The sequence below is a fragment of the Bubalus kerabau genome, chromosome X (assembly GCF_029407905.1).
Source record: "Bubalus kerabau isolate K-KA32 ecotype Philippines breed swamp buffalo chromosome X, PCC_UOA_SB_1v2, whole genome shotgun sequence".
NCBI classification, from domain to species: Eukaryota; Metazoa; Chordata; class Mammalia; order Artiodactyla; family Bovidae; genus Bubalus; species Bubalus kerabau.
Window position 1 is genome coordinate 95230202 of NC_073647.1, and position 26695 is coordinate 95256896.

At 41.2% G+C, this 26695-nt stretch overlaps 1 protein-coding gene across 3 annotated transcripts in view; it reads right to left on the reverse strand.

Annotated features, from left to right (window-relative positions):
* Positions 1 to 7419: 7419 nt before the first annotated feature.
* Positions 7420 to 26695, reverse strand: part of IGBP1 (immunoglobulin binding protein 1) — a 47872-nt gene continuing 28596 nt past the window's right edge. The window contains exon 6 of one of the 3 annotated variants that reach the window (XM_055565718.1): positions 7420 to 8102. In XM_055565718.1, the coding sequence (XP_055421693.1) occupies positions 8038 to 8102 (65 nt within the window). In that variant the 3' untranslated portion in view covers positions 7420 to 8037. Of the gene's footprint in view, positions 8103 to 9451; positions 9953 to 21642; positions 22144 to 26695 lie in introns of those variants that run through there. The other 2 variants (XM_055565717.1, XM_055565719.1) reach the window with 2 other exon arrangements.

Below are 26695 nucleotides of genomic sequence, written 5' to 3' on the forward strand. Positions count from 1 at the left end.
CAGATGGGCAAATGAAAGAGACCTAGAAAAGGCTCACATGAGGTGCTAGAGGCAGGGCAAGGACACACGATTTCCATCTCTGTCTCTCTAATGTCTGGCTCAGGGCCTGGTACCGTGTAGTCATTCAAGTAAACACTCGTGGAACAAATAATGAGGTCTGGTCTCCTGGTTTCCTAGGCAAGATGGACTGGCAGGGCTGGGCCGTGACCTTGATTGGCCAACACTTCCCCCAACAAAACAAAGAGCATAATGTCTGAGCTGGAACCTTCCTGAGCCAAATGGATAAGCGCAACATAAACACCAGTGAATGTAGTAAAAGCAGGAAGAAGAGAAGTAGGTGAGTGACAAATCCTGAACAACAAACACTCACGATTTCCCAATGACAATCCAACCAACCAACAAGCAAAACCTTAGCTGTCCTGGAGTAAGCAAAGGAGAGGCAGCTGAGAAGCACAAAATGGCCTATAAATTTCATTCATAAACATTTAGGGCTGATAGGATTCTAACCATCAAGAAACACACAGTCCAGCATGTGAGGTGGGTGTAATCACAGACACCCATATGGGGCGCTGTGGGGTGTGTGGATGCAGGTAAGGGAAGCATCTACCAGCCTGAGGAGGGCAGGGAAGGCTCTGTGGAGGTGATGGTGGTGGGATTGTTGCGGTGAGGAGAAAGGGCAAAAAGGGCATGGGGAGGAGTAGTTCAGCAAAGACTGCAGTTAGCTTGCCAAACCAGAAGCTAAGAAGCTTTGTAGGAACAACAGAAAAACAAAGCAGACTGGAAGGAAAAGAAGATCAAGGGGACCAGGTAGCTCAGAAGGTGGGGAGTGGAAGCCAGGGAATCTCTGAGAAAAAAGCAACACCTCTAGGATTCTTCTTCCTGATTTCTGAAGGTTCACCCTCAGCCTTCAGAATGATTCATTTCTAGAAAGCTTTGGACAGCTGAGGTTTGGCCATAACAGTATCTCTTCTGATTGTTCCCCTTCAGTCATGCCCTTATTTGGTACGGTACTGCAATTTCAGCAATATCAGAATTGTTGTTTGGTCACTCAGTCAGTCTGACTCTTTGTGACCCCGTGGACTGCAGTATGCCAAGCTTCCCTGTCCTTCACCATCTCCTGGAGTTTGCTCAAACTCATGTCCATTGAGTCGGTGATACCATCCAACCATCTCATCCTTTGTCGTCCCCTTCTCCTCCTGCCCTCAATCTTTCCCAGTTTCAGGGTCTTTTCCAATGATTTGGCTCTTTGCATCAGGTAGCCAAAGTATTAGAGCTTTAGCTTCAGCATCAGTCCTTCCAATGAATATTCAGGACTGATTTCCTTTAGGATTGACTGGCTTGATCTCTTTGCAGTCCAAAGGACTCTCCAGAGTCTTCTCTAGCACCACAGTTCGAAAGCATCAATTCTTCAGTGCTCAGGTTTTATGGTCTAACTCTCACATCTGTACATGACTACTGGAAAAACCATAGCTTTGACTATATGGACCTATGTTGGCCATGTGATGTCTCTGCTTTTATATATGATGTCTAGGTTTGTCATAGCTTTCCTTCTGAAGAGCATCTTTTAATTTCATGGGGGCAGTCACCATCTGCAGTGATTTTGGAGCCCACAAAAATAGTCTGTCACTGTTTCCATTGTTTCCCCATCTATTTGCCATGAAGGGATGGGACTGGATGTCATGATCTTAGTTTTTTGATGTTGAACTTTAAGCCAGCTTTTTCATTCTCCTCTTTTACCCTCAACAAGAGCTCTTTATGTCAGCTTCCAAAACATTTACTGATTTTTATATTTATATTATTATTTTAAAATTTTGGTTCTGCATTTTCTATACCTTCTGATTTTTATTTTATGGATGTTATAGCTTTGCACATATCTTTGAGTATAGTATTTATAATTTTTTGATTCTTCTATTCTCAGTATCCTTGAAATTATTTCTGCATTGTAATATGTGTTTACTTTGGTTATTGCTTTTCATGATGAAAATTTTACAGAAATATTTGGTGATGAGTATTTTAATTTCATAAAGACTTCGTAAAATTCTTATTACAAAAAAAAAAAAAGAGGCTCTTTAGTTCCTCTTTGCTTTCTGCCACTAGAGTGGTATCATCTGCATATCTGAGGTTGTTGATATTTCTCTTGATTTCAGCTTGTGATTCATCCAGCCCAGCGTTTCGCATGATGTACTTTCATATAAGTTAAATAAGCAGGGTGATAATATATAGCATTAACATATTCCTTTCCCAATTTGAAGCCAGTCTGTTGTTCCACGTCCAGTTCTAACTGTTGCTTCATGACCTGCATACAGGTTTCTTAGGAGACAGGTAAGGTGATATGGTATTCCCATCTCTTGAAGAGTTTTCCACGTTTTTGTGATCCACACAGTCAAACTTCATTTAGTGTAGTCAATGAAGCTGAAATAGATGTTTTTCTGGAATTCTCTTGCTTTTTCTTTGCTAAATAGGAGATCCTATCTAATACCAGGGATTGTGTTAGGTACTACACAAGGGACATATCGATACATAGTCCCTTCTTTCACCAACTTTTTATTGGGGCTCTCCTACAAGCGTGGAATTGTTCTAGGTTGACAGTTGTGTGTCTGGTGGGTCATGGGGCTGGCAGGGTGTGAGAGAAATGCACACATCATCAATACAAGGATTAGGGCCATCAGAGAATTATGAAGAAGACAGAGAGGAAAGCTAGTAGCTGTGTGACCCTAGACAAGACATTTCCCCTCTCTGAGTCTCGGTTTCCTCCTCTGGAAAAAGGGACTAATCATATTTATTTGCTGTGAGGACTAGTGGTAATGTTTGAAAAGTTCTCAGGCAGTGTGTGACACCCAGGAGCTGCTTCATGGTACTGGTGTTCAGCTATGGGGAGGTGCATTTGCAACGGGCTCTGACAAGCAGAGAAGCAGGGAGCATGATCTGTCTTGAGGTGGCCTGGGAGACCCAGAAGTCTGCAGGTTTGCTTTGGCACAGGGACTACTTTCATTTGGTGGGAGCCTCAGGTTTGTGGAGGGGAACAGAAGGAGAGAAGACTGGACTTTGGTGAGTGGGGATGTTTTCCTTATAAATCACTTTATGTCTGGAGATCAGCAGCTCTAGAAAGAACCTGTATGTGTGTTAGTCGCTCAGTTGTGTCCAACTCCTCCTGACCCCATGGACTATAGCCCACCAGGCTCCTCTGTCCATAGGATTTTCCAGGCAAGAATACTGGAGTGGGTTGCCATTCCCTTCTCCAGGGATCTTCCTGACCCAGGAATCAAACCTGGATCTCCTGCACTGTGGGTAGATACTTTACCATCTGAGCCACCTGGGAAGCCCAGAAAGAACCTACTCAAAGTAAATGAACCCAAGAGTAGTGGCTGGAGAAGGGGACCGGGGGGGGCCAGAGACTGGTATTTCAAAATCTCTTGGAAGTCATGAGATCACTTCTCAGAGCAGGCAGGCTGTGGAGAATGCAGTATCTAGTGCCTTGATTCAGGCTAGAATGACCTAACATGTCTATTTGCCAGAGACTGAGGGGTTGCCCAGGACGCAGGACTTTCAGCGCTAAAACAAAGGCTCACTGGGACAGCTGGTCTCCTAGATCAGCCCTTGGTCACTGTCTCCTGGACTTCAGCAGGCTGCTCCTGTCTGCTCTCCTTTCCTTTGGTCCTTTGCTGCCAGAGGATTGCTATCAAACACAGCTCTTACCATCTGCCCTGTTTTCAACCCTCCAAAGGCTCCCATGGCCTCTGGGATCAAGTTTGAATCCCAGAGCCTGGCCTCCAAAGCTCTTTCTACACTGGTTTCTGCCCTCCTTGAAAGACTCATTTCCCATAACTTTCACAACACACCGGATACAGTCTCTTTTTCCCATCCAGGAAGTGCCCTTTGCTATTCTGGGCCTTGGCCCATGGTGGTCTATTTATCAGCCTGACTAACTCTTACCCATGCTTCAAGGTTCAGTGAAAATGTCATTGTCTGAAATTCTCCACTCTGTTCTCTCCTCTGGATTCCCAAGGTACATTATACATATTTTTTTGGAGAACACATATGAGGAAGTTAGTGTAGATTCCAGTGCTATATCAAGCTTCTAGTGGGATGCTCCATGTACAGTAAGTTTTTGGCATATATATCTTGGATTATCAGCATATTCACATGATTCAAAATTTAAAAGGGCCTATAGGGAAGTTCACTGAAAAGTCTCCTTCCCACTCCTGGCCTCTAACAACCCCACATCCCTCCTCCTCCTCCAGGGATATTTTGTGCGAATCCAAGCAAATAAGGTAATTTGCTTTGTTAAATGAATAAAGGAAATAGTGGGAGAAACCTGGAAACAATCCAAATGTTCAAAATCTGGGCCTGGCTAAGTAAGCTATTATATAGCAGTCTTATAGACTAATCAGCAGTCATTAAAATTATTATAAGGCAGACTCTATAGTATATGATACACTAAAATTTCAAAGTCAAGTATAAAGCAGACCTCTCCACTGATTATACTTTGTGAAAATGTGGTCCCTTCAGTGATAGGATGAAAGGAGGTCTGAGAGAGAAATGATTGCTGCTTTAAGGTGAAGGGATACTAGGTTTTCTTTTATGGAAAGTTGTTTGAATATGAAAAGAAAGAGGCTGCATTATGGTGAATCTGCCTGACAAAGAAGCATGATTCATGATGGGTTCATTCATTCAGCAATTCATTCTGCAGACACTGAATGCCGGCTTTGTCAAGGGGAGAAGGCCAGACACAGTGCCGAGCTTCTCAGGAAAAGAACTAAATAGGCGAAGGGGCCCTAAGAAGCTCTAATGGAGCCAGAAGGGTAGGGACTGAGGAGTGGAATGAGTTCATCGCCAGGCTGTTGAATTTGCATTTTTGATCAAGAGGCACTAGGATATAGGTTAGGGAGCTCAGCAGAAAGATCAGGGCCATCAGCACACATGTGGTCAGTCACGGAGGGTGGAGGCGGGGTGAGCTCACCTAGGCAGAAGGTAGACAGGGAAAGGAAAAGACAGGTTCCATAAAGCTGGTGACAAGCCTTTCTGCCAATCTCTCAATGTCTGAGCCCAGGACAAGGGCAGCAGGATAGCAGATGTGCTATCTGTTGCTGAGTGTGGAAGGGCCTCAGAACTCAGGCAGAAATCTACCCTCCTGGCCCCTGGCTGAAAAGTCATGTGCTCATGGCCTGGGACTGGTCTAAGTTGTCCAGGAGGGCCTGGTAGATCAAGAAGGGGGAGCTTTGACTGGCTTAGAAAATATGTAGGAACCCCTAGGTGAGAGAGTGGAACAGAGGGTTTGAAAGATTTACTTGTACCAACATCAGTTAGGGGCTGGGAGGGGAGAGCAGGTGGGCCTGGCCTTGGGAGCAGGAATATTCTACAGGCTGAGGGATGTGGGGCCCCAGGAAGGGGAGATTTATGAGTCAGGGATGTTCCCTTGGTGTGTAGGTCTCAGATGTGCCCTTGAAGGGCCTGGCAGGCAAAACTGATGGAATTGTTGCTCAAAATTTAGAGAGAGGAGGGGAGTGGTTATCCCTAGAGCAGGGTGTCTCACCCACCTTCATATGCCCCCCTGCTTTGTACTTCCTAGGGAGCATGGTGGACTGGAAGGATGTGGCCTGTGGAGCCAGGCCCACCTGGAATCCAGGCCCAGCTCAACTCTGAGGACCAAGTGATCTTTGAGAAATCCCGTCTCTGAGCTTCAAGTTCCTCATTTACAAATTGAGGCAATAATATGATCTACCATGGGCTTTTGTTGTATTAATTCCTTGTATACAGTAGGTACTCAATACATGGCAGCTATTCTTTTTATTCGTGCTCCCACACAGGAATAGGCTAGCCTAAATCATTGCTGTGTTGTACTCTCTTGGAGGGATTTATTGCCAGTTGGAACAAGAAACTGAAATTAAGACTTTGTTTACCATCCTTTCACATACATTTGTCAAGGGTGACCTGGTGGGCAGATAAGTAAAAACCAGTTCTCAATTTCCACTGCATGTAACAATTCTTTCCTATGCTGGTCATCTCCAGCATACAAAGAAAAGCATGTCACAAACCTTTTCACTGGTGGTGATATATGTGTGTTCTATCGCTCAGTCATGTCCAACTCTTTGTGGCCCCATGGAGCATAGCCCACAAGGCTCCTCTGTCCATGGGATTTTCCAGGCAAGAATACTGGAGTGAGTTCCCATTTCCTCCTCCAGGGGATCTTCCCAACCCAGGGATTGAAACTGCATCTCCTGTGGCTCCTGAATTGACAGGCTTCCCTTGTGGCTCAGCTGGTCAAGAATCTGCCTGCAATGTGGGAGACCTGGGTTCTATCCTTGGGTTGGGAAGATCCCCCGGAGAAGGGAAAGGCTACCCACTCCAGAGTTCTGGCCTGAAGAACCCCATGGACTTATAGTACATTGGGTTGCAAAGAGTCGGACACGACTGACTTTCACGTCACTTCACTTCACTTTACTTCTTTACCACTGAGCCACCTGGGGAACCCCAAAGCAATGGGGGCATAGGGGTTATAGCTGTGAAACATTGAATAAAAAAATACATCCCCTCCTCTGGCTTCCAAACTTAGAAATAATTGTGCCATGTTTTATAAATGTTCAAAGTCCTTTTCCATATTTGATTTCATTAACTCCTCATTCTGGCCTGTGAGGTAAGTAGGCCAGATACTCTTAGCATCTGACAAAACCCACATCTCCTTTCTATGGAGTGTGAGGGAACTGAGCCGAGGTTAAACTTTACCTTGGATGAATGGGTGAAAAGTAATGTGAGGAAACAATGTGCAGGTGTTGGAAGGAGCTGTTTTGCAAGGAGGCAGCGGTCACAGCGCTGTCTTGGCTGTCCGACAGAACCAGGTGGCAGTGTGTCTATTGTGCTGATGAGCAGACTGGAGGCCCACAGTAAGCAGGGGAGGATTTTGGCTTTCAGATGACACAGAGAGGTGGATTAAGTTTCAAAAGCTCTATCCTTTACATGTTGTTTTAAATGACAGCAGTGACCCTGGTGACCTGGGTGGCCTGGGTCACCTGGCGAGGGAGCAGAGGAGCCCAGAGGATAGACTCTAACTCAGAACACTTAACTCCAATTTCTTGAGCTTGAAATCTGCTCACTCAGTCCCCTGCCCTGTCTTTCTTACAGGGGTGTTGAAAAGAATGAGTGGAAAGGACAAATCACCACATAATGGCGTTAAAAGAACTAGTGCTCAGTTTCCACCTTTTCTAAATAACTGTCCTCCATGTGAGAGCTAGAGAGGGCAACTACTTGGGCTGCACTGATGTTTGCACAGCCCACGTACTTATTTAGCTGTGTTACTGAACTAAGTCACTCACTGCATTTCCCCAAGCCGGTTTCCTTCCCTGTAAAATGAGGGCATCATCTCCTGCCCGACAGACTGTGAGAATGAAATAAGCAGCGTACATGAAATAAACATAGTGCAAACTACTATTATTAATATCTGTGGAATGCTTTGAGTCCTGGCTTCCCGGAGTGCACCAAACCCAACTCACTCTAGGACCCTGAAACGCCTTATGGTGAGAAGGTGGTTCTTTTTTGTTTGTTTTTGGCAGCCCGGTTGGCAGGAGCAGAGGACTGGGGAGGAAAATGGAGGAAGATGGGTTTGCTCACCGCCTCTGTCTTCTTATCCTCCATCTGAGGGGGAAATGGCAGGGGGGAGGCAGGCTGGCATAACCTTTTGTTTGGTGAGTCAGCTAAAAAGGCATTTCTAGAGCTCCAATAACGTGTAAGTGGTGGTTTGGGCTTGGATTTTTAAAGCTGCTCCCTTTTTAAGCCCTTTAAAAGCACAAGCAATTGGGAAGCACATGGAAAATGACAGAAGCAGAGCTTCTTACTCAGGTGAACTTGAAGAGATCATTCAGCTTCTCTGGGCTTGTTTTCTCACCTGTAAAATGGGGACAATGCCCCCTATTCTGCAGGGTCATTGTGAGTGTTAACAGCATGTGTAAGTGCTGGCTCCAGTACCCGGCACAGAACAGAGTTTCGCATATTTATCTGTCCATTTCCTTTCCCTTCCTAGTGGACAGACTGTAGTCACTGGGCTCAGATGAAAACACTTCCGTCTGTTATACATTGAACTCTTACAACAATCCCATGAAACAGCTCACCTGCAAATGTAAAAACAGAGGAGCAGTTCAGAGATTATATTGCCCAAGGTCACACAGCTTTCAACTTTTAAAGCCAGGATTCAAATCCACCTTGTCTAGTTGGCCTCTTAGATATCAGAATGTGAGGGGGCTTAATCAAGCTGATCTTCTGAAAAGACCATCTTTAAATAGACTCGGACCAAGGGGAAAACCCTAACCTGGCCCATTTGGGGAATGAGCTCAGGGTGGAGTTCGGAGGGCAGGAAATAGGCCATTGCTACAGACAGCCTGGCATTAATTGGAAGAGAACTAAAAAAATGAATGTTTGCTTCTCAAATCCTTGGAGAAGTTAATCTGTGCTCCACCAGTTTCAGGAGCTTATGTTGTGAGGGTGACACGAACCCTTTATTAAGCAATTTACAAATGTATTATTGGTAGTTTTCTGTCATCTGCCACTAAACACAACCTCCTACTCATCGCCTGACAGCACTCCACATAACACCCTGCAAAGGAAAGGGAACTAAGTCTCCTTTTCAAACCCCTCTCCTAAGCTAGAGTGCAGGAGCTAGAATAGGAAGGCTGAGTCATCTTCTTAACAGAAAATCTCAGTGTACCAAAGCCACATAGAACAAAAGTATGTTTTCTATACAGATCATTTGTTTCAACACATGGTTGCTGTTCTAGGGTATCAACTCGGGAGCTGAGGGAGCTGAGGACATGCTCGGGAGCTGAGGAGCTTTACTGCAGAAAGCAGGTCCTTTTCCTTGTCATCTGTGCCATCCCCCCTTGTCCACTTCCAGTTATTGGCATGACTGCAGGTACCTTATTACCAGCCAAATGACCACCACAGCACACTGACTGCTTGGGACCATGCCAGGTATGCACAGAACAGGCAAAGAGGGCCAAAATGATCTTCCAGCAGCCCGCTTAAGAGTTAGGCTATAGCCTCAACTATTCTTTTCCCTAAGGGTTTCAGGTAATTCGAGAGTAAAGGCCCCAGTCTCAGATGCACACACAAGGATGGCTCTCATAGTGCTTTATCTGTTTCCTCATTTCTCATGGCTGAGGCAAGGAAGACTGGGTAGATAGGATTATTATGGTCAGTTCCTTTATAGCTATAATTCCTGAAAACAGGGTCATATGACAGGAAAAGTCCTGGCTTTTGAGCTCATTCCGGTAAAGCAAGTGTTGGGTTAGTTCACAGTACCAGGGTAAGAAGGAGAAAGCAAGCTCCAGCTAGCCTGGGCAGCTCTGACGCTGGGTAAACTCACCGCCCACGTTGAAGAGAGATGACCAGGATCTTGCCATAAGCCCAGGGACCCATAGCTGACCCCCTTCCCCCCAGTCTCCCAAAAAAGCAGCTGATACCATTATTTCTGCACAGGCGCATGTGATAGAAGGGACCTTTATTTTTTTTTTTTCAAGATAATTCATACAGACATTGATTGATTATACAGAGCCATTTCTCTGTCCTCTTTTCTTTCCACTTAAGAAAATTAAAATATACCATGATGAGAATGATTAATGCCAAAACAAGATTTCTGGCTTATCATTTAGGGTACAAATACACACTTCATTGCTTGACATTTTATTGAACACTAAGCAAGACTAAGCATCTCTGCCTTCGTTGCACAGAGCTGAAGCAGAAGACCAGGGAGGGGGAGACGGCACAGTTGTCCTTGGCGGGGAAGATGTAAGCCCCTGTTGTCCTGTCTTGTTGTGGGAAGGCTAACCCATGTTCTGCCGGTTGCCGTAGCCTCTAGGATGGGTGTCCTTCCAGTCATCCCACTCCCGAGCTCTGCGGACTGCCTGATCATCCTCTTCCTCCTCATGCTCCTGATCTTCTTGTTGCTGAGCTGTTCTTTTCAACTCTGCCCAATCATAAAAATGAGACCATCATGGGCCCCAGCTCCACTCTGAACACGACCACATAACATGAAGACAAGGAAAATATAGCTAGCTGTCTACCCTGGGACAAGCAGAATTGGGGACAGTACTTAATATTACTTAACAAGTGACATGTAAGACAAAATTCTCTGAGCTGTTTTCATAAGAAGGCAAACACATAAAAGTTGCCCCTCAAAATGAATTCTATTTTGGGAAAGAATTCTTGCTAAAATGGCTAAGCCCTCACAACAGAAAACAGAAATGCCAACTGACCAACAAAACCCCAGCAAACCAAAAACACTGAAGTATTTCCGTAGCATAGTGGTTATCCTACTTGCATGACAAAACATTAAAGTAAAAAATATTTGATTTTATGATTTGTGATTTGACTATAGGTGACTACTCCTCCTCCTTCCTTTATTACAGTTCTACAATTTTACGTGTAAAACTGGATATCACAGGGCAGTTCGAACCCACCAGAAAAGAATGTATGTTATTTTGCACATGTTTGGAACAGGGTGTGAGGTCCAAATGGCACTTGTCATGCAGTGTACACGCAAAAGAAATGAAACTAAATGCTCCATTTCTCTTTTGCACTGACTTTTTCTTTCTGCTGTGAGGTAAGGGGAACATTTCCTAGCTACCTTGAATTTGCCCACGAGAAATACTCTCATCACTATGATAAAGAATGAAATATGTAGGGAACCTGATCTCTTTTAATAGCTTAAGAGACTTGTGTTCTATTTAACCCTTTTATTGTAAAATAAAAGATACTGGAAATCACACAAAAATACATATAACTTAAACTTTCATAAGGAGGCTATACCTTTATAGCCTCCTCTTGGGTCAAGAAATAGATTTTCTGTACCCATCCACAAGGTTTCTCTATGAGCATCCAAATCATATCTTCGCCCTCCAAAGGTAACCACTATATTGCCTTTTATAGTAATGACTTCTTCAAGTTTATTATCCAAGCATGCATCCCTAGACACCAGAGTTGTCCATTTCTACACTGATTTTTTACCCAAAGATCTTTAGTACAGAGCCGTGCAACCATCACTACAATCCAATTTTTAAAATTTCTATCACCCCGGACTTTCCTGGTGGTCCAGTAGCTAAGACTCCATGCTCCCAATGCAGGGAGCCCAGGTTGGGTCCCTGGTCAGAGAACTAGATCTCACATGCTTCAATTAAGACCCAATACAGCCAAAAAAATATTAAAAATTGCTGTCTCACCCCTAAAAGATTCCTTGTACTCATCTGCAGTTAATTCCCATTACTTCCTTCCCTGGAAATCATTAATCTACCTTCTATCTCTATAGATTTGCCTATTCTGAAGATTTCACATAAATGGAATCAAGTAACATGTGGTCTTTTGTGTCTGACTTCTTTCACGTAGCATTATGTTTCTGAGGTTGGTTTTACCCATTTAAAAATATTTTGATATATTTTTAATTTACAGGTTTCTTCTTCAATCCCTTTCTTTCTTTACAAGTTATCTATCAAAGAGGCTGGAGCATTTGACCTGTAGTTTCTGGAAAAATCTGGATTTTGCTGACTACATAGTAGTGATGGAGTCCAACATGTTCTTCTGTATTTTTGCAGATTGGCAAGTGGTTACAGAGCTTGATGTGACTCAGGGTTGATCCCTTCCACATGAAAATAGGTGGTGTTGGCACACAGTATTGCGTCTCACATGTTGTGATGTTAGCAGCTGTTGATGCTCAATGTCTAGATTCATTAATTTTCCTGGGGTTTCAAAAAGGTGATACTCTTAACTTTAACATTTCTTTTTTATTAAGTAGAATGCTTTTATAAAGAGAGGCTTCCCCTCATCTACTACTAGTCACCCAGAAAAAAGGACAAGATAAATGCCTGATTCTTTCGCTTTAATTTACCATTTGTCAAGGCAATAAATTAGCTCCTTACCATTCTTTGAAATTGAACAATTTTTCTTTTTAAATACAGTTATGGACTCATGGATTTGGTGGGACTCATATTTGGTGGGTTTCAGTAAATTGCAATGACTTCTAAAAGATGTTCCAACTTTTAAATTTTAGAATAGTTTTACAGAAAAATTGTGATAGTACAGAGTTCTTATACATCTGTACCCCAGTTCCCTTTATTGTAAACATCTTACAGTACTATGGTTTGTGTGTTATAACTAATGAACCAATACTGATACATACATAATTAACAACTAACTGCTGCTGCTGCTACGTCGCTTCAGTCGTGTCTGACTCTGTGCGGCCCCGTAGACGGCAGCCCACCAGGCTCCCCCGTCCCTGGGATTCTCCAGGCAAGAACACTGGAGTGGGTTGCCATTTCCTTCTCCAATGCATGAAAGTGAAAAGTGAAAGGGAAGTCGCTCAGTCGTGTCTGACTCTTCACGACCCCATGGACTGCAGCCCACCAGGCTCCTCCATCCATGGGATTTTTCCAGGGAAGAGTACTGGAGTGGGGTACCATTGCTTTCTCCAAATTAACAATTAAAGCTCACACTTTATTCAAATTTCCTTAGGTTTCACCTAATGTACTGTTTTGTTTTTTCTCTTGGTTCCAGGATTGCATCAAGTATTCCACATTACATTTAGTCCCCTGTCTCCTTAGTCTGCTCTTGGCTGTGACAATTTCTCCCTTTCCTAGTTTTTGATGACTTGGACAGTTTTGAGGTATACTCAGGTATTTTGCAGAATGTTCCTCAACCTGGCATTGCCTGGTATTTTTCTCATAATTAGACTAGGGTTATGACTTGGAGGAGAATAACACAGTGAGGCTCCCTCCTCATCACATCAAATCAAGGCTATACACCTTATTACATGACTTATTACTGCTGATGTTAACTAGGATCACTTAAGGTAGTGTTTGTACGGTTCCCAACTGTGAAGTTACTGCTCCTCCCTTCTTCTACATTATAGTCTTTGGAAGCAAGTAACTAAACCCAGCCTACACTTACGAAGTGAGGAGTTATGCTTCACCTCCTTGAGACAGGTGTAGACAGGTGTGAGTGAGTGAGTAAGTGAAGTCGCTCAGTAGTGTCCGACTCTTTGCGACCCCATGGACTGTAGTCTATCAGGTTCCTCCATCCACGGGATTTTCCAGGCAATAGTACTGGAGTGGGTTGCCATTTCCTTCTCCAGGGGATCTTCCTGACCCAGGGATCGAACCTGGATCTCCCTCATTGTAGACAGATGCTTTACTGTCTAAGCCACCAGGGAAGTCCTTAGACAGGTGTATACACACAAATTATTTTGAAAATTTCTGTACAGTTTAGTCATTTATTTCTATCACTATACACTCATGGATACTTGTTTTACACCTTTTGTTATAATCTGATACTGTTATTTTCCTGCTCACATTCTTCTAGTTTTGGCCAGTGACAGTTCTTTCAGCAGGCTCTGTCACATTAACACCTCAAAAGTTTGTTTGCTGTAAAGAGCCCTTGGTTCCTTTAATTGGAAAATGGTATTAGAAACCAAGTTTTGGGTACTAGATGTGCTCGTTGCTACCGGCAATTATCCTTTTTGAAGCCAAACTGTCTGGCCTGTGGAAACATCTTCAAATTGGTTTCTGAGACTTTTTGATATGACTGTAGTAGTCTTCTAAAGCTTCTTTCCTATCTTCTATAACAAGATGTTCCAAGTTAATCTTATTTATTTCCGGGCCTGGAATTAGCTCTCTCTCTAACACATCCTGGTTTCTTTGAATAGGAGTGGTATTTCAAGAACACAAACTGAGTTACTAGGTGTGCTCACTGCTTCTGGGCTGTTCATTATTTCTAAGTCTTTTCAGTGGATAAAGCAAAAGTGTGTCTGCGTATGTTTACTTTTAAGTAAAATTCCTCATGAGTTCATATTCAAGACTACAGGGCTGTTTTGTTTCTAACTTAAATTCTTTTGAAGTATATCTGTATTCTTCCACACTAAAAGTCTTAGCCCTCAAAGACAGAGGATGATGGAATTTGAATAATTACTCATAATTACTCAGTTACATTATCTCACAGTACACAGTCTTGGAATAACTAATACTGCTACCAATATAACTGCTGAGAATAGTTCATTTTTTTTTTTTTTTTGCATGTGCTTTCCCCATTTCTTCATTGAAAAAAGTCATGCTATATCTATGTTATCAGAGCACAGGGCATATAGGTATTAATACTCTACTCCCTCCCTTGTAAATCTCGTTTAGTCTTAGTTCTATATGTAACTATTTAATGTTAACCACCAGTCCTGATATCAGTGTCTCTTATTTTGGTTGTCTTATGTTCATTCTTCAGCAAATTTCTCAGTAAGGGATTATGGAACCAATATTTCCTGAGTTCTAGCATGTTGATAAATACCTGTGCCATTTATACCTAAAAGTCATTTTTACCAAATATAATGTCCTTGACTTACATTTTTTCCCCTCGAGTATCTTAAATGTTACTCCATTTTCTTCTAGTACAAAGTATTGGTGTCAAAAAGTTTGAAGATTATCTAATTTTCCTTCCTTTACAAACTACCTACTGTTTTTGCTGAAGTATCCAAGACATTTCTTCTCTTTAAAAAGAAAAATCTAGTAATTTTATTAGAATGTGGATTTTGTTGTTGGTCATTCTGGGTCAAAATTCTCAGGTACGTATTGTGCTTTTTAAAATCAAACCTTTTTTTTTAGTTCCAGGAAAGTTTCCTCAATGTTACTTTTAAGTATTTATTTATTTTCCTTGCTTTAGTTTTCTTTTTCAGATAATCTTATTCCATATGTCTCTGCTAACTTTTCATGTTTCACTTTTTCTAGAATTCTGTTTATCTTTCTTTTTGATTTAAAAGTTCCTTACTTTATAAAGGTATTTTCTGTTGTGTTCACTCACTCGTTTTGTTTCTTTTTTCTTATTCAAATCGAAGTACAGGTGATTTACAATATTATATTAGTTTCAGGAGTTTAGTTCAATCACTCAGTTGTGTCTGACTCTTTGCGACCCCATGGACTGCAGCATGCCAGGCCTTTCTGTCCATCACCAACTCCCGGAGTTTACTCAAACTCATGTCCACTGAGTTGGTGATGCCATCCAACCATCTCATCCTCTGTCATCCCCTTCTTCTCCTGCCTTCAATCTTTCCCAGCATCAGGGTCTTTTCAAATGAGTCAGTGTCAGGAGTATGAAATAGTAATTCAGTATTTTATAGATTATACTCTATTTATAGTTAAAAAATATTGGCTGTATTTCCTGTGCAATTCTATATATTCCTATAGCTTATTTGTTTTATCCATAGTAGCTTGTACCTCTTAATTCCCTACCACCTTGCCCTTCCCTCCCTTTCCTCTCCTCACTTGTTACTATCTGTTTGTTCTCTGTATCTCTGACTCGAGTTCTCATAGATATATTTATTATTAGATTATTTATGTTATTATATTATTATATTTATTAATATATGTTGGGGGCCAGCGTGAGGCACTCCACCCATGGCAAAGGTCATGAGGAAGGAGGCTTGACGTACGCAAAGGCGGGATTGAGCCTCAGGAGTCCCCCTGGAAATTCTGGAGCATCTACCCCCATAACCAGAGTCTGCCTACTTTACTACTTTGTGCTCTCACCTACCCCTCTGACTTTACGGGGGGCTGTCCCCCACCACCTCTTTCAGAGAAGGAGTTAACTTACAGCTCCAGTTAATAATAATTCCTGGGCGTGATAGGAGTGTTTCAACCTACAAACTCATCTGAAGGTTCTCTAGCCTGCCTGACAGGCTTTTCTGGCCACATGTGATTGCTCACAGCTTCCCAACTGTGAGAGGCATGAGATGCTTTAAACCTTCTAAAAACAGGTTCCTTAGAAAAGTTAGAAAACCATTAGTATAAGTATAGTGGGCTGATTAGAAATTGTATTGGTGAAGGGTTTTTCATTTGTTGAGCCAATGTTTGTTGCTAAGACTCCACATCCCCTGCCCTTACACACATTAATGAATATATAGAAGAAATAAGTATTAACCTTTTATATTAATCACGTTAGACCTTAGGCTAAGTAAATTCTTTCCTTAATTAAAACCCACTACACCCTCACTCTATAGGAATGTAACTTTATCTGGTACCTTTGGAAGGTGGAGTCTTTTTTAAGAATAATCACCCCTGGAGAAATAAGTGTCCTGGTTGACTGACCGCTGTCACAAGGAAAGGGTCATAAATTGTCAGCAGGCCCCCTGGCCAGAAGATGATGTAACACCCCTAAGACCTCTGTATACATTTGTATGAAGCACCTGACTTTGATAAAAGTCAGGACGCTGACCCCACGTGACTTTTGCATAACATCTCAATGTATAAAAGTAGACCATGGAAAATAAAGAATTGGAATCAGTTCCTCGAAAGACTGGTCTCCCCATGTCTCTCTCTCTCTCTCTCTCAAACTCTGGCTGAGTCTCCATCTGGAGAGCAGAGCCCGCCATGCTTACTAATTATGCCTGGGCTTCTAAGATCCGACCGGGGAGGCCTCAGTGTCTCCTCTCCTTCGGGAGAACGGAAGGACGCCTGCGGCCTACGTAAGTGGTGCAAACTTCTTGTCTTGAAGTTTTATTGGTTTCCCGTGCAAACCAAGCTACTCAGCCTCTTTTCTCCACTGAATTTTCCTACTGAGCTATCCTCATTCTATTACTCTTTACATCTCTAATTAATATCTAATTGAAGCTATTGTATCCTGATCCTCGCCGACGCCGTCCCCACTTCGAACTCCCTGGATCAGCCGGGGCTGGACCTTGGCAAATATATATTTAGATTCCACATATAAGTGATATCATACAGTATTTATCTTTCTTGACTTTTTTCACCAAGCATATTACCCTCTAGGGGCCATCCATGTTGTTGCAAATGGCAATATTTCATTCTTTTTAATGGCATTGCATATATATATATCACATCTTATTGCATATAAGATATAATACATTGTATATATTTATCACATCTTATCTATTCACTTATTGAGACTTTAGGTTGCTTCCATATATTGGGCAATGTAAACAATGCTGCTATGAACATTAGGGTGCAAGTATTTTTTTGAATTAGTGTTTTCATTTTCTATGGATTAAAAATCCAGGAGTGGTAGCCATAAAAAGGAATGAATCTGAGTCAGTTCTCATGAGCTGGATGAACCGAGAGCCTGTTACACAGAGTGAAGTCAGAAAGAGAGAAACAAATATCATATATTAATGTAGATATATGGAATCTAGAGAAACAGTACTGATGAACCTATTTGCAAGGCAGGAATAGAGACGCAGACATAGAGAACTGACTTGTGGACACAGTGGGGGAAGGAAAGGGTGGGACGAATTGAGAGTAGCACTGAAACATATATATTACCGTATGTAAAAACATATGTAAAACAGCTAGCTAGTCTGAAAGAGATGGGCATACCAGAACACTTGACCTGCCTCTTGAGAAACCTGTATGCAGGTCAGGAAGCAAGTTAGAACTGGACATGGAACAACAGACTGGTTCCAAATAGGAAAAGGAGTAGGTCAAGGCTGTATATTGTCACCCTGCTTATTTAACTTCTATACAGAGTACATCATGAGAAACGCTGGGCTGGAGGAAGCACAAGCTGGAATCAAGACTGCCAGGAGAAATATCAATAACCTCAGATATGCAGATGACACCACCTTTATAGCAGAAAGTGAAGAAGAACTAAAGAGCCTCTTGATGAAAGTCAAAGAGGAGAGTGAAAAAGTTGGCTTAAAGCTCAACATTCAGAAAACTAAGATCATGGCATCTGGTCCCATCACTTCATGGCAAACAGATGCAGAAACAGTGGCTGACTTTATTTTTCTGGGCTCCAAAATCACTGCAGATGGTGATTGCAGCCATGAAATTAAAAGACACTTACTCCTTGGAAGGAAAGTTATGACCAACCTAGACAGCATATTAAAAAGCAGAGACATTACTTTGCCAACAAAGGTCCGTCTAGTCAAAGCTATGGTTTTTCCAGTGGTCATGTATGGATGTGAGAGTTGGACTATAAAGAAAGCTAAGCACCAAAGAATTGATGCTTTTGAACTGTGGTGTTGGAGAAGACTCTTGAGAGTCCCTTGGACTGCAAGGAGATCCAACCAGTCCATCCTAAAGGAAATCAGTCCTGGGTGTTCATTGGAAGGACTGATGTTGAAGTTGAAACTCCAATAGTTTGGCCACCTGATGCAAAGAGCTGACTCACTGGAAAAGACCCTGATGCTGGGAAAGATTGAGGGCAGGAGAAGGGGACGACAGAGGATGAGATGGTTGGATGGCATCACCGACTTGATAGACACGAGTTTGAGTAAACTCCGGGAGTTGGTGATGGACAAGGAGGCCTGGCATGCTGCAGTTCATGGGGTCGCAAAGAGTCGGGCACGACTGAGTGACTAAACTGAACTGAACTGAGTGGGAAGTTGCTGTACAACCCAGGGAGCTCAACCTGGTGCTCTGTAACAACCTAGAGGGATGGGATGGGGTGGAGGTAGGGTAGGAGGGAGGTTCAAGAGGGAGGGGACATAGATATATACTTATGGCTGATTCATACTGCTGTATGGCAGAAACCAAAACAATGTAAAGCAATTATCCTCCAGTTTAAAAAAATGAAATAAAAAATCCAGGAGTGGAATTGCTGGATCATATGGTAGTTCTACTTTAATTTTTGAGGAACCACTATACTGCCTTCCATAATAGCTGCACCGATTTATACTCCTACCAACAGTGTACTGGGCTTCCCTGATGGCTCAGCGGTAAAGAACCTGCCTGTAGTGCAGGAGACCTGGGTTTGATCCCTGGGTTGGGAAGATCCCCTGGAGGAGGGCAGGGCAACCCTCCCCAGTATTCCTGCCTGGAGAATCCCATGGACAGAGAAGCCTGGCAGGCTGTAGTCCATAGGGTCTCACAGAGTCGGATACGACTGAAGCAACTAAGCAGCGGTAAGCAACAGTATACTAGAGTTCCCACTTCTACACATCCTTACCAACACTTGTTATTTGTAGACTTCTTGATGATAGGCATTCTGACAAGTGTGAGAGGGTATTTCATTATGGTTTTGACTTGCCTTTCCCTGATGATTAGCAATGCTGAGCATCTTCTCATGTACTTGTTTGTTATCTGTATATCTTCTTTGGAAAAATGTCTCAGGTCTTCTGTCCATTTTTTTTAACAGGCAGATAATTGCTTTAGTGTTGTGTTGATTTCTGCCATACAGCTATGTGAATCAGCCCTAAGTATATGTATATCCCCTCCCTCTTGAACTTCCCTCCCACTTCCCATGCCAGCCCACCCCTCTAGGCCATCACAGTGCAGGCTGAGCTCCATGTCACACAGCAGGCAGCTGTCTATTTTACACACAGTGGTGTAATATGTCAGTGCCACTCTCAACTTGCCCCACCCTGTCTCTCCCCTGCTGTTTCCCCAAGTCTGTTCTCTACATCTGTCTCTATTCCTGTCCTGCAAATAGGTTCATCAGTACCATTTTTCTAGATTCTGGAAGTATGGGTTAATATAAATATTTGTTTTCCCCCTTCCGACTTCCCTCTGTACAGTTTCTTACTTCTTTTTTAAAAATTTATTTAATTGGAGGATAATTGACTTATAATATTGTGTTGGTGTCTGTCATACATCAACATGAATCAGCCATAGGTATACATGTCTCCTCCCTCTTGAACCTCCCTCCCACCTCCCACCCCTCTAAGCTGTCACAGAGCACTGAGTTTGAGCTCCTTGCATCTTCTATTCTTCAATTATTTTTTCCATATTGATTGTATGAGCTGTCTATGTAGTCTGGATATTAACCCCTTATTGGGCATATCATTTACAAATATTTTCTCCCATTCTGTAGGCTATTTTTTCATTTTGTTGTTGGTTTCCTTTGTGGTGCAGAAGTCTTTAAATTTAAATCAGTTTCACTTGTTTATTTCTGCTTTTGTTTCCTCTGCCTGAGGAGACAGAGCTTTTAAAATATTGCTATGATTTATGTCAGAGAGTGTGCTGCCTTAGCCTTCATTTCTGAAATGATTCTTTCCTCTTATTGCCCCAAGTTGTCAGTACATTTCTGAATTTTTCTAATCCTGCTATGTATGGTTCTTCTGTGTCTTCTTTAATTTTATTAATGTCTTCTAACTAATTTTTAAACAGTATATTTTAGATTTGTTGTTCTTTGAGTGTGTCTTTCTGGAATGCTTTTTTTCCCTTTTTAAAAAATTGAAATATAGTTGATTTACAAAATTGTTAGGTTCAGGTGTACAGCAAAGAGATTCACTTACATATATCTATATATTTTTCAGATTATATTCTTTTATCTAACTTACATGTGGAATCTAAAAAATAATACAAATGAATCTATATACAGAACAGAAACTGACTTACAGACATAGAAAACAAACTTATGGTTACCAAAGGGGAGAGGGAGGGACAAATTAAGAGTATGGGATTAACATACATACTACTTACATAAAACAGATAAGCAACATGGAATGCTTTTAATTCTTTTTTCTCCTTATAATAATTTTGTGTGGCATTTGATCTTGGTAATTTTCCATTCATTTTTCTTACAGCTTTATTGAGATATTATTCACATACCATAAAATTCACCCATTTAAAGTATACAATTCAGTGGTTTTTAGTATATTCAGAGCTGTGCAACCATCATCACAATTTGTTGCTCATTCTTAGGTGTACTAAGCTTTCCTGAACTTTCAGAAAGAAGTATGGTTCAGGATGGCTTTTCTAACTTCACAGAGGCACCCTTTCTGTTTTTAATGTATGTTAAAGGAATATAATGACTTACTTGATTACAGTCTTGGTTGTGGTCCTCTCTCCCATTCTCGGACCTTCTCTTTCCTCTTCCTTTACTGTCCCTGTTCTGCTCATTTGAATTCTATTCTCAACAATTTCTCCTCAGTGTGGGACTGTGTGAGTAGGGAGATCTGGTGCCTCATTTTCAAGAGTTCATTAAGGGTTAGACAGCTCCATCCCTTTCAGACCTTCTGACAAGAGATTCCTTGTATTCATTCAGTTTTTATTGGAAGGTAAAACCCCTCCCATTTCAACTACTGTTCTTAAAATGAACTGCCACACTTATTTTTTTTTTTCATTAAAATTTTTTAATTCAAGTATAGGTGACTTACAATACTTGTTTCAGATGTACAACACAGTGACTCTATATTTGTACAGGTTATGCATCATACAAAGGTATTATAATATTATTGACTGTATTCTTTGTACCATAAGTTACATCCTTGTGACTTACTTATTTTATAACTGGTAAATTGTATCTTTTAATCCCCTTCACCTATTGCACCCTTCCTCCCATTCTTCTCCCTTCTGGCAACCACTAGTTTGTTCTCTGTATCTATGAGTCTGTTTCTGGGTTTTGGGGGGCTCATTTTTTTTTATATTTTAGATTCCACATATAAGTGAAAACATACAGTATTCATCTTTCTCTGACTTATTTCACTTAGCATAATACCTTCCAGATCCATCCATACTGTCACAAATTCCAAGATTTCATTCTTTTTTATGGCTAAGTGGTGTTGGGAAAACAAGATAGCTATATGTAAAATAAAACTAGACCATTTTTTCACATCATTTACAAAAATAAAGTCAAAATGAATTAAAGACTTAAATATAAGACCTGAAACCATAAAACATCTAGAAGAAAACATAGGCAGTATGTTCTTTGAAGTCAGTCTTAGCAATATTTTCTTTTTTGATCAGTCTCCTCAGGCAAGGACAACAAAAGCAAAAGTAAACAAATGGGACCATATGGAACTAAAAAGCTTTTGCACAGCAAAGGGAACCATCAGCAAAACAAAAAACTACTGAATGGGAGAAGATATTGGCAAATGATATGTCTGATAAGGGGTTAATATCCAAAATATATCAAGAACTCAGACAACTCAATACAATTTGATTACAAAATGGGCAGAAGATCTAAACAGACATTTTCCAAAGAAGACATACAGATGACCAACAGGCACATGAAAAGATGCTCAACATCACTAATCATGAGGGAAATGCGAATCAAAACCACCTCAAATGCAATGAAACAGCACCTGTCAGAATGCCACACTTTTTTAGTGAATACTGTTTGCTGTTTTGGAATTCTCCCGTTTTCAGCTCTTTCAGATGGTCAAACTCTTTCTGCTTACACAGATGCCCATTACTAGTTGATCTTGTGGTTATGATGATCTTCCCTTACCTGTTTTTGAATTTCATGGGGATACACTGTCACTTAGTTTTGTTACAAATATTGTCTATGAATTTTTTCTTTTGTGTTTTTATTGAAGTATAACAACATACATGCAGAAAAATATACTAACACAGGATAGCTAAATCAGTTTTCACATCTGAACATATATCCATATCATCAGTGCCCAAATTAAGAAACAAAACATTACTAACTCCTCAGAAGTCGCCCTCAGGTCCAATTTCACTCATAATCTCAGACTAAGGGTGAACATCATACTGGCTTTTAACCAGCATACACAAGTTTCACCTGTGTCTGAACTCTATGCTCTTCTGTGTTTTTTTCTCCTCAAATTATATTTGTAAAATTTAACAAATTAATATTTGCTATTACTTATAACTGAAGAACTATAGTCTGTTTAACCTTATTGCTAACAGTATTTCACTGTGCGGATACACCAAAATTTATTTATCCATTCTATTATGTATGGGCATTTAGAGTAGTGTTCACTCTGGGGTATTGCAAATAATGCTGGTATGAGCATTCTTGTACAAACCTTTTGAAGATAGAAGGCTCTCATCCCTCTCAGGTATATATTTGGGAGTGAAACTGTCTTGGGAGTATATATATGCTCAACTTTTGTGCAACACTACTACCACCAACCCTGCCCCCCAGGCTGTCTTTATTGTTTCCTTTCTTTTATATACTTTAGGCTTATTTTGTTCTTGTTTTCTCCAACTTCTTAAGGGAGTATCTTAGAGACTGATTTTACCTTTCTTTTTTCTAATATAACTACTGAAAGTTATACACTTCCCTCTCAGCACTGCTTCAGTTGTATCTCACAAGTTTTGATGTATTTCACCATTACTCAGTTAAAAATACTTCCTAATTTTCTTTGTGATTTCTTCTTTGATGGGTTATTTAGAAGTATGTTGTTTAACTTTACAAAATTTAGGGACTTCCTAGGTATGTTGTTGTTATTTAGTCACTAAGTTGTGTCCGACTCTTGTGACCCCATGGACTGTAGCCCACCAGGCTCCTCTGCCCATGGGATTTCCCAGGCAAGAATACTGGGGTGGGTTGCCAGTTCCTTCTCCAGGGGATCTTTCTGACCCTTGGATTGAACCCATGCCTCCTGCTTGGCAGGTGAATTCTTTATCACTGAGCTAGCTACCTGGGAAGCCTGGTTTAGTCGCTAAGTTGTGTCTGACTCCTGCGACACCACAGACCATAGCCCGCCAGGCTCCTCTGTCCATGGGATTTCCCAGGCAAGAATACTGGAGTGGGTTGCCATTTTTTTCCTCCAGGGGATCTTCCCAACTCAGGGATTGAACCTGCATCTCTTGCATTGGCAGGTAGATTCTTTACCACTCCAGGGAAGCCCCAGGTATGCTGTTATTGACTGCTAATTAAATTAGATTGTAGTCAGAGAACACAGTGTGATTTCTATCTTTGAAATTTATGGACACTTATTTGGTGGCCTAGAACATGATCTAAGTTGGTGAACATACCATGTGCACTTGAAAAAAAGTGTTATCTTGCAGTTATTGGATATATTTTTCTGTAAATGTCAAAGAGGCTAAGGTGGCTGCCAGTGCTGTCCAGATCTTCTATGTCCTTACCGATTTTCTGTCCAGAAACTTTTTCAGTTACTGAAAGAAAAGCATGAAAATCTCCAACTATGGTTGTAGATTTGTCTATTTCTCCATTTAATTCTGTCAATTTTTCCTTCGTGTAATTTGAAGGTTGTTATTAGACACAAACACATTTATGATTCCTATGTCTTCCAGATAAATTGACCCTTTAATTAGCACTAAATGTGCTTTTGAGAGTCCAGTAACACATTTTGTCTTGAAGTCTACTTTATCTGACATTACTATAGCTATTGCAACTTTCTTATGTCTGTTGTTTGCATGGTATTATTTTTTTAATCGTTTTATGTTTGACCAAACTGTACCTTTATATTTAAAATGTATCTCTTGATAGGAGATCAAGAGGGCGGAGAAAGATGTGGAGCTCACCTTTCCCCATGAACACATCAAAAATAAATCTACACGTGGAACAATTCTCACTAAAAACTGGAAATTGGCAGAAAGACTCCTGTACAATCAAGGTTGTAAGTAAAGATACACGGAAGTCCATAAAGAAGCCTGGACTCCACTCATGAGTAGAGCACAGGTGGACTTCCCCCAGGCAGGACAGAGAAAAGTTTGGCTTAGGCTACTGCTTTTCTGCAACATGCTGTGCACAGCCATGCTATGTTCTCCAGCCAGAGCTGAAAGAATGCTCCAGCCCTGTTCACTTCATGCCACAAGTGTGGTACTGGAACTAGGGTGGCCAGGATCTGGGAAAAGACTTGACTTGAGAGGGAGAGGTGATCTGGTCCTGGGGCAGAACCCCAGGCTGGGCAGCAGTGGCAGAATTTACTCAAGAGGCATCTCAGAAGCAGCCTAGACTTACGATGGCAACACAGCTGCTGGGTTGCTGACAACCACTTTGCCGCGTGGGTGCCCCACTCCAAGCTGAGAGAATGCTCTGACCATGCCCACCCCATGTCACAGTGTGGCACTAGCCCTGGGGTAGCCACAATTGGGGAAAAGACACAACCATTGGCTGCATCTTAGGAAAGCTGCAGACCTCTACAAAGGCAGAGCATTGGATCTCTGTAGGCACACAAGCCCTACTTGGCTTGGCATTCTCATCCTTTATGGCAACGGTCCCAAGTATGGGGAGCAGGGAAAACACATACTTAATGGGAATGGGGCCAGCTCAAGCTCATCCCTCAGGACTTCCACTCCCGCAACTTGGGATCAGACTCAGTCCTGACAGGGTGGTGACAGACACTGAGCAGAGAGGAAGTCCCACTTCCCACCCTGTGCTAGCACCTCCATCTCCAGCCATACCCTCTATCAAGGTGATAGCTGTGAGCACACCCTGAGGAAAGACATGACTGGTGTCCACATCAAATCCATCTCTCCCATGAAAGGCAAAGGGCATACACAGTCTGCAAAGGGATGCTCCCACATAGGAACACCCCTTCAAGAAGTACCTGTTTCACCTAAATTCAGAGGCATAGAAAGTTAGGTAAAATGAAAAGGCAGAGTACTTGCTCTCAATTGAAAGAGGAAGAGTAAATCCCCAAATAAATAATGAAACAGAAACAATTTACCAGAAAAAGAATTTGAAACATTGGCAATAAAAAATATTAACTGAAATAGGGAAAATAACTGATCTAAACACTGATCATTTTAACAAGGAATGATCCTATATTAATGATCACAGATTATATTTAAAAGATTCAATCAAAAACAGATAATTTCATATCTGAAATAAAAACACTACAAGGAATGAATATCAGACTAAGTGATAACACAAGAAAGCACAAATGATCTGGAAGACAGAATAATGGAAATCACCCAATCAGAAGAGCAGAAACACAAATGAAAAAAAAGAAATGTAAAGAATCTACAAGATCTTTGGGATAACACTAATCTCACCAATATTCACATTATAGGAATTCAAGAAAGGAGAGAGAAGGGGATCAAAAATGTACTTGAAGAAAAGTATGGCTGAAAATGTCCCCCAACCTGAAAAAGGAAACATATTCAGGTATAGGAAGCAGAGAAGGTCCCCTCACCGAAATGAAACCGTACAGACCCACACCAAGACATATCACAATTAAAATAGCAAAAGTTAAAGATAAAGCAAGAATTTTAAAGGCAGCAGCAAGAGAATAACAGAGTCACATACAAGGGAATCCCCAAAAGGCTATCAACTGATTTCTCCACAGAAACTTTGCAAACCAGAAGGGAATGGCATTATATATTCAAAGCCTTGAAAGGGAAAAACTGCAACCTAGGACACCCTACACAGCAAGATTATTCCACTTATAATTATTCCATTTAGAAGGAGAAAGAACTTCTTAGACAAGTAAAAACTTAAAGAATTCATCAATATTAAACCTACCCTAAAAGAAACAGTGAAAGGTCTCTCTGAATGGAAAAGAAGAATCTATAGGAAAGAGAAAACCCCACTAGGAAAGACAATATATAGTAACAATCAAAGATTAGTTAAATGAGCCAGTGTGTAGATTAAAAAACAAAAAAATTGTAAAAGCAACTATAACTACAATAAACAGATAAGTATGAAGATGAAAAATATGACATCAAAAACACAAAAGGTGAGGGAGGAGAGTAGAAATGTAGATCTTTAAGAATGCATTTAAACTTAAATGACTACCAGTTTAAAACATGTAGATATAATTACATGTTAACTAACATATATGGTAATCACAAATAAAAAACTACAACAGATAACACAAAAACCAAAAAGAAGGAACCCAAGCATAGTACAAAAGAAATTCAAACCACAACAGTAGAAACAAAAAGAAGAAATGAGTACAGAATAACTACCAAAAAAAAAAAAAAAAACCCTGGAAAATAAGTAATAAAATGGCAATGAAGTACATACCATAATCATAGGACTAAACGCTCCTACCAAAAGACATAGGCTGACTGGATAAAAAAACAAGACATTCCAATATGCTCCATGTGAGAGACTCACT